Here is a 9,262-nt window from a genome sequence, read left to right as displayed (position 1 = left end):
CCATTCTTTACTAATAATAAAATACCAAGACCATAAATTTGTCCTTAGCAAAAGGAGTTAATCTCAGGCAACTTAATGTTAGGGTAATGGGCAGATACATGCTCCTGGTACAGCTGAATTTCCTATCTGGAATTCTTTTTTCCCAAATGCACCTGCCAAAGTAGAATCCCGTTGCCAGAAATGGATAGTTTCCTCCATTAAACAAGATTACACTGACATTACCGACAACAAACAGAAGAGCCAAAACATGGTTAGACCCACGTAGCAAAGCTTGTTATTTAATGCACGGACTTAACATCCGGGTGGAAGCAACCGCAAGTTGGGAGAGGGACCTTCATACGGCATAGAATATGGATTGCTTACGCGTACATGATGCCTCTGCCTTTCTCTTCTATGATCAATCAACTTTAATATAATGTCGCTCTCGCCTGCAACTAATATAACTACATATGTGTACCCCAGCCTGCAGCTCAAACGAAGCCGTCATAGCTGTAGTCAAAGGTAAAAGCGGCATTATTCCCTTATACATTTATGCAATCTCACTTCCCACCGCATTGCAATCAAAGTCTTTCACAGTAAACACAAACAGCCAGACTTTACATACAGACGCTCGTGAATGAAATTCCCTTGACTGGGTAATCCTCCTCGTCCTCTGAACTTAATTTCTTTTCTTGACTGAGAAGCCATGACTGACACCCAGAGACCCATTTCACTATAGTCCTTTGGAACATTAGGAGAAATCCCATGTTGCATTAGGGGAAATCCCTTCCATGTTTCATATGAGATACAATTCAATGTTGCCCTGCCCTTCTTCTCGATGTTTACGCACACACAAATAGAAGGCCAAAATCGATGGAACAGCAGCCTGAGAGTGATGATTTCAGTGTTTCATATCTCCACCCAGAGCAATGCTTTGCGGTGATCCAGCAGCTCATAGCGATTCTCTTGATCAGTTGCTCCAAACTCAAGGTCTTCATTGGCCGCTGGCAAATAATCCGCACACGGCTAGATGCACTCAAGGCCTGCATTGCAGACGTGTCGGAATCCCCTCACTGGAGCGAGAATGAGCTCTTGACGGACCTCTTACCCGGCGTGCATGCGACCCTGTTGCAGACCAGGGAGTTGACTCAGCGCTGCAGCGATGGGTCCTTCGGCGGGAAGCTCTTGATGCAGAGTGACCTGGATGTGGTGGCGGCGAAGCTCAATCTCCATGTCCATGACCTCGACTTGTTGATTAAAACGGGCGTTTTGAACAAGAGCAATGCGATTGTGTTGGCCCGGCCTGGCCCTGGAGCCACGCGGGAGGAGGTGTGCCTCTTTGCTCGAGACCTGTTTGCGCGGGTACAGATCGGGCACACGGATTTCAAACGTAAGGCGCTCGAATCCCTCATTCAGCTCCTTTCCGAGGACCCTAAAAACGCAGTTCTGGTGGCTCGGGAAGGCGACATGGCCTGCCTTGTGCACATTCTTGATTCCAACAATGCCTTGAAAGAGCTCGCCGTTGAGGCCGTTTCTGTTCTGGCGCAGACTGATGGTTGCCGCCATGGATTGGTGGTTGAAGGTGCTCTTGGCCCGTTAGTGCGAATGTTGGAGACTGGTGGGGCGGCGTGTAAAGAGAAGGCTGCCATTGCCGTTGAAGGGCTTACTCGAGACGGGGAAAATGGTTGGGCTCTTGCGGCTTATGGTGGGGTTTCGGTGCTTATTGAGGTTTGCCGGTCTAGTTCGCCGGCGGTTAGTGCGCCTGCTGCGGGTGCACTGAGGAATGTGGCCGGGGTGCAGGAGATTAGACGGGCCATGGCGGAGGAAGGGGCGATTCCTGTGTTGTTAAGTCTGGCGGTCTCGGATTCGATACCTGTTCAGGAGAGCGCGATTGAATGCTTGCATGCCTTGGCTTCTAATGATGAAAAGATGAGGCAGATGATTGCTGGAGAGGGCGGAATTCAGTCGCTTTTAGGACTGCTGTCTGAACCGGGTACGCCCAAATCGCAGGTATGGCTTTTTTAAGAAAACAAAATATGTTGTATTAATATCTCTTCGTCAATGCCTATAAATAATCTTCCCCTTCTTTGTGGCAAATTGGTTGGTATATAATTTCTGAATCTCGATTCACCATTTAGGGGATTTTCTAAGATTAAATGTAAAATTTGTCGAAAGATCAATCCACTTTCCCGAATGCGAAGGGGGATAATTCAGTGGTAGACAGCTTAATAGATTAGGAATTTTCTAAATTACATTCATCCTTTTGTACGGTGCTGTATATGCACGTTTTCATCTGAAATGGGTTTAAAGATCAAATCCGTCTCCAGACTTCGAAGTCACTGATACGTGATTTTTTTTGGTGAATCTCGATTCACCATATAGGAGATTATCTAAGTTTTGATGTAAGATTTGTTGAATGATCAATCCACTCTCAGGACTGCAAAGGAAAATAGTTCAGTAGGCTATGAATTTACTAAATTATATTCACCCTTTAGTATGGCGCTATTCATCTGAAATGGGTTCAAAGATGAAATCCGTCTCCAGACTTTTTAAGTCGCTGATACATGATTTTTTTGTGAATCTCGATTCGCCAATTAGAACATTCATCAAGTTTTCATGTAAAATTTGTTGAAAGATCAATCCACTCTCAGGACTGCAAAGAGGATGGTTCAGTGGTAGAGAGCTTAATAGGCTAGGAATTTACTAAATAACATTCACCCTTTAGTATGGTGTGGCATATGCATGTTGCTATCTGAAATGGGTTCAAAGAAGAATTCCGTCTCCAGACTACAAAGGAATTGATCTATGGTAGAGCGCCCCAGCCTGCTAATAAATGCACTGCATCGTAAACCACTTTGTAAAGTCCTTGAATATTTGGGTTTGAAATATGACGAAGAGTAATCCTTGACTGGAAAGGCGCTTTAGATCAGTGATGGAATGCCCCGGTATGCCACTGGAATCTCCGATATCTGCAATTGTCATCGAAAATGTTGAAAGAACAATCGACACTGTGATTCTAATTTATTGATCAGTAAATTAGTAGGTTAATAAATTTATAATTTGGTTGCAAGTTTTGGTCAAAAATGTTAAACCGCCCACAATCGAAACTGCAAGGGGGCTGAAGAACCCAACGTGCTGATAAATTTGCTGCTTGCCATTCAAATAGCTACTTTGCAATTTTCTTATGATAATGCTGGACGAAGAATACGAAGAATCCTCAGTAAATCCACTTTTATTACTCCAAAGGGGCAGTAGAACAGCTGATTCATGAAAAATAACAAGCTGAACACTAAAGAATCTGCAGTACTCCTAACGCCAAGTTTAATCTTCTCTATCTTTAATATTTTTTGCCCTTGCGAATATGCTTTTTCATTAATTATTTTTGGTCAGCTGGCTAATTTGTAACGTTTCTTTTGCTATTTTATATATCTTTTACTCATAAATAGCAGATCATTGCAAGTATTCATCTAAAATATACATCTGAACAGGTTATCTGCAGTGCTCATATATACAGATGTAAGTTTATTATTCCCTAATAATTATTAAACCTCTTGAATATTTCTAACAGTCGTATTCTTATCAGTTGGATAGATATTGCAGACATTTACAGTTAAATCTGCAAAACAAATTGAGAATCTCGCTAGAAGATTAAAAGAGAAAGTTACAGAGAAAAAACAGAGCTGATAAAAGAATGAAATTCTGTTGTTCATTAATTGCATTACAATCTGCATAATAATTAAATAAAGTATGCTTTATAAAATATAAAACCACCGTATAAAGTGAAATTACAATGAAGATCAGCAGTTCTCTTTTAGTTAGGCTAAAATGAATCCGGTCATTGATAAGAGACTAAAAGATCAGATTTAGTTTTGACACATGCATCCATAAATCAAGGATAAAACTCAGCATGCTATCAATGGGAGTTAACAAATAGAGATTTGTGCTAACAGATATCCTTCACTGCTAAAGAACTTAAAAACTTTTGGCATATATTATCCCAAAGATAAATATATTAATAGGTTTACTATCGGAGTTGGAGAGCCCAAAATCACAGGCAGGGTGATTAGGATTGAACAAATTTTAAGATCACCAGATTCATTCATTAGGTGAACTTTTCTACATCTATATTAGGGAAGTATTTTTAAGAGCATATATTTAGTCAATATATTAACTGCCATCGTACTTTTCATATATTAGACTGCTTTTATTAAAAAATTTATAAGAATGTTCGGGAATCCTAACTCTGAAGAGGGGACTTGAAAATAGAGGAAAAATAAATCTCAATATAGTTTTGTTGCGGAAACCTAAACTTGATAAATTCATCGAATTCTAGTCATAAAATGTTTTCATACAAAATGCCAAAGTGATGGGAGCAAAATCTATTTAGAATTTGATTATGGTTTTCTTTCGGAAATTAGATTAACTAAAAGCTTAAATTTATTCACCAAGTTTCTATGTAGGCTGAATAACTCTATGCTTTTCAAGTTTTTATGCTAGCTCATATTCATTAAGTCTTAATTTATTAGCCAAAATGTAACACACTGAACGTGATAATATTACAGTGGTAAACTCAATGTTTTTTCTTAAATTTTTGACAGAAAAGTTTGGTCAAACGCTCCGCAGTTGTAAACCGTTTAACCCAAAAGATTTTTAATGGGTGTAGGAATTGATTATCAGAGCAATCAACAGCCTTTCTGCCTCCCTCACTGCTGCCAAGACCCTGATTTCTGCATCTGGTTTTCTCAAACAGCTTGCTTCAGTTTTGAAAAATGGGCACTCTACAGTACAACAATTGGCAGCGTCAGCGATCTGCAATTTATCCTTCAATAAGGAGACAAAGAAGGCATTGGGTGAAGCTGGGTGCATTCCTCCACTTGTCAAAATGCTTGAATCTAAGCCCAGTACTTCTCAGGAGATGGCTGCACAGGCACTCTCTTCATTACTGGTTGTGGAGACTAATAGGAGGGAATTTGTCAAGGATGACAAGAGTGTTGCACGGCTCGTGCAGTTGCTAGATCCAAGGAACCAAACTGTGGCTAAAAGGTTCCCACTTTTAGCTTTGCTTGCTCTTTCTACCAGCAAGAGTTGCAGGAAGAAGATTGCCATGGCTGGAGCATGCCAACATCTGCAGAAGCTTGCAGAGATGGAGGTTACTGGTGCAAAGAAGATTCTGCAGAGAATTGCAGGAAGCCGGCTCCGCAACATCTTTAGCAGGAGCTGGAGAGACTAATTTAAATTTGATTGATCGGGTACACCATACACCATCCTAATTGGCTTCCCCTGTAACCAATTCAATTCAACAGAGATAATGCCACTTCCCTCATTCATTGGCACCTTAGTAAATCCCACCTACAATTACCCTTGTGCTTATCAATCCTAGCTTAAGCCTCAGGGTTTTAAGCATATCCAGGATATGGGTTTTCCCCTCATAATATATTGTTTTTATGTTTTTTACCTCATTGACCAACATTTTAAGCACACCTGGTATTGCGTTTGTGAAAACCAAGTGTTCACTGTGGTTAGGAGTTTTTGAGATTCCATACCAGAGGTATGAAGTCATTCTTGTTCCTTACAAGTGGTATAGGACATTTGGGTTTCCTTATATTTAGTATCCAGGATGTGGGTTTTGTCTTCCTCATATTTATTGTTATATTCCATAGAAATTCTAATTGCTTAACTTGGGCCTTTGTTCTCATTCACCATTAGGTCATCAAATTACCCTCTCCTAAATAACAGACACAGAACGTATTGATTAGTTTCTTTCTATCAGTCTGCAACATTAATACAGCTCCATTCCCAAGGCGGGAGTTGTCATCAGGCATTCAGGCTCTAAAGCATATATATATCTTATTCGGATGTTTGGGTATAATTTGGTATGGATTGCAATCAGTGACAAGCTAGGGCGAGGAACCATTGTCAGGAGTGGTCTTGATCCAGCAAGTTCTCTTGTATACACATTCATATCGTATAAATTGTTTAGTCCATATGCTTGGTCTGATTGGATGTGCAGCTGGTTCAGTATAACATTTTTTTTCACAATGTAATGAGGGCATTATGCTTGAAGTGTGTTTAATATTATTAGTATACTTGTGCAGTCACTTCAATAATCAAATAATATGTAAATGGTTTTTAAACCAATTTTGTTCATAATATCAGTGGTCAATAGAGGAGTTTTGTTGTGTTCAATTCCTCGTTGTATGGAGTGAAATAACTATACAATTTACTAACTTTATTTTTACAGTCAATTGTTCATTCATTGAACTGGCTCATCTTCCTTTGTTCATGATTCCGAAAACAATGAAGTTCGCCTCTGTATTCTTTTCCATTTATCATGCATACACAAGGAGCATATTGTAATTGCATTTTTCTTTAATCATCAGGCATTGACTTAAACTAAATTACTTCCAGAATGCTTGTTACTGTGGATATGTAAAGGGTGGCAGAACAACACAGTAAAGAATCAGTGGCATATGTTAGAAAGTTCAATTAAGTTGGTTTCATGTTTGGTTACAATTGCAAGCCCAGTAGTATTTGTGGGAATAGTTAGCTGAAGATTGTTAGTGCTTTTCTAATTTATATAACAAATTTTCAAAAACTAGATCCAATCAATTGAGGAAATTCCCTATATCAATGGTTAATTTGCAAAGAAATTACAAGTAATTTACATTTCATGTTTTATCAGCTATAACAGATAAAATAAAATTTGCTATATTTTCATTTCTTACGAGTTTTTAGGGAAAGCTGCATAATTTGTAATTCCAAGCATTTATATTAATCCCTTAAAGAGTAGGAGATAATGAAACTGCATCCATACCACATCTACATAGCAAAAGCACAAGACACAACATAGCTAGAATGGAGCAAATATTGATATCTATAGGCAGTGAATATATATGAAAGAGGGCAAAACGTGTATGGGAACCAGGTTCAGACGGTGAGGCTAGAAATAGCGAGATGTAAAATGTATGTGTGGTGATCTAGATTCAGCGAGATGTAATATGTATGTGGTGATTCATAGATTTGCATGTGTAATGATTCATAGATCTCATTATTGTGAAGAAAATGCAAATGATAGTTCCATCTGGGAACCAAAATCAATCAATCAGTGCTAAGTACCAAAGGATAGCATGCATTTATTGGTTATTAATATATTTGCATATGATGAAGCACATATTATAAGCCAATTTGGCTGGCGAACCATAGCTGATCAATCATGCTTAAACGCCAAAATGTAACATGAATCTCTGGCTATGATTATTTTTACACAATGTTTCATGAATCTCAATATAATAAGTAGTATTTATAACGAGAATCAGAGTGAATCAACAGGCATGCTTGGTGCTTAATAAATCTCAATCTAGTAAAATCTTATGTATACTGAGAACCATAGCGAATCAATCAGCAAAACAGGCATGCTTGGTACTTAATAAATACGATTATAGGGATTAGAGATAAACTTAAGATGATCGATTTGGACGTGGTATTGCAGCATGTGCTAACATTCTAGGCCACTAGCGACGGACTCAATTAGGTGGACAACCTTGGTTGGTGATTCATAAATACCAATGTGAGATATCAGTTGATGTGTTGCCATTTTTGACAAGTGCTGGCTCTTGATTTTTAATTGCTAGTCTCTCTTCTCCCCATTTTGTCTCCTATAATTGATAGCTGTTGGCTTTCAGTGTCACGCAAATGTACAAGAAGAAAAGATCTTGAAGTTTGTTGTGACCTACGGTGAAGGAGAAATACAAAGTGTAGAGTAACATTATATTAGTCTCTTGTTTGTTGACAAGAAAATGATGTTTGTCAATTTCAAAACAAACAAATCGATTAATACGTCAGATTAGGTTTCGTGTCTGTTTTAGATTCTGTATCAGGAAATGGGCCAGGGAAGGCAGAGACACTTCAATTGTTTTAACATGGTGTTGAGCTTGCTGATTCGATAGGACAAAGGATAAGACAGATCGTTCGATGAATATATTGGACCACTTTACCATAATCCGTTTGGGATTGGACAAGACAGATTACTCGATGAATAAATAATGACACTAGAGTGTAATCCGTTTGAGGTTGCAATGAATTAGTATTGAGAAAGTTGTGCTTTCACTTTCCTTTATGCGCTTGAAAGTTGGAAGAGAAACTGCAGATACCATCACCCGTACCCACCATTACATAATAGAGGATCTTGAAAATGACCAACTCCTAAATTGCGTCTGCTAACCGGCCACAGTCAATGTTTTGTTTGAATGCAGTTGGTGAATCGTTGTCAGTGGACGAGCTCGGATGCAAATCCCGATTCATTTCACACTTCAAACATGAGCTCATTGTTATTAAGATGAGAGTTTGAGCTCCACTTTGTAGGATACCCACATTTGAAAATACCTACAAATGGTTAGAGAAAGATAATTTAGTAAGTCAGAGATTACACCTAACTGTAGGGGAAACTATTCCAGTTCTGAATAATATAAAAATCTGTTAGACCCTGATATGTAAAATCAATATGAAGGTTTGAGCTATCAAAATGGGGACTCATATTTGGAAGAGGTATTACTCCAGCTCTAAATAATATAAATAGGAAAACTATAATTGTAGGCAGAACTACTCTAATTTTAAATAACATTCCCACCGAATAACGGCCAAACCTAATTGTAGGAGGAACCATTACAGCTTTTAAACAACATACATCTGCTAGATTTCTAGCTCTAAGACGACATAAAGGTTTGAACTTTCTTATTGGGGAAAATATAATTGTAGGAAGAATCATTCTAGATCTAAATAACATATAAACACTCCTAGATTTTCCATAACTGAAGAACCATTCCAGTTCTAAAGAATCAATATCATTGAACTCCTCTAACATAATAGGAAGGTTTGAATTGCTAGTAGAAGCAACAAATAATTTTTCTGACATTAATTTAAGTATTAATTATTAAATGAAGAAGTTTGGTGCAAGTCTTGAACTAGTTTTAATATCATCCAATATAATTGGTGCAAGTCTTCAAATAGTTTTAATATCATGGAATATAATTCTTCCATTGCAAGCATTTGTCTTCTTAAATTGAACACAATTAACATATTTTTAGATTTGAACATAATAATAATTAGTTTTTGACTGTTTAAAATTCATAGTTCAAATGATAGTGCACAGTCATTATTATATCAAAGATTTGAACATTAGTACAAAAGGATATTTTTGTTGGATCAACTATCTAAACTCATATTAAATGTCATTTTTTAATAATATTTTGGTTGGATTTTTGTCACTGTGCTTAAGAAAACTATC

At 37.9% G+C, this 9,262-nt stretch overlaps 1 protein-coding gene across 1 annotated transcript; it reads left to right on the top strand.

Annotated features, from left to right (window-relative positions):
- The first annotated feature begins 226 nt into the window (after window positions 1-226).
- On the top strand, window positions 227-6,165 carry LOC149564674 (uncharacterized). The gene is made up of 2 exons (XM_089818225.1): window positions 227-1,989; window positions 4,643-6,165. Exons 1-2 carry the CDS (start codon window positions 853-855, stop codon window positions 5,207-5,209), a joined length of 1,704 nt encoding a protein of 567 aa, XP_089674351.1. The 5' UTR covers window positions 227-852; the 3' UTR covers window positions 5,210-6,165.
- Window positions 6,166-9,262: the final 3,097 nt, after the last annotated feature.

Source organism: Cupressus sempervirens, chromosome 3 (genome assembly GCF_028749045.1).
Source record: "Cupressus sempervirens isolate cs-2001-9-10 chromosome 3, ASM2874904v1, whole genome shotgun sequence".
NCBI lineage: Eukaryota > Viridiplantae > Streptophyta > Pinopsida > Cupressales > Cupressaceae > Cupressus > Cupressus sempervirens.
Note: the sequence above shows the minus strand (reverse complement) of the source record. Positions and strands in the feature narration are given on the sequence as shown.

Bases quoted from the DNA above. Each gene is read 5' to 3' on its own strand.
- LOC149564674 (XM_089818225.1), top strand. From the start codon at position 853: ATGGAACAGCAGCCTGAGAGTGATGATTTCAGTGTTTCATATCTCCAC. The intron at 1,990-4,642 runs GTATGGCTTTTT...TAATGGGTGTAG, and splicing joins CGGGTACGCCCAAATCGCAG to GAATTGATTATCAGAGCAAT.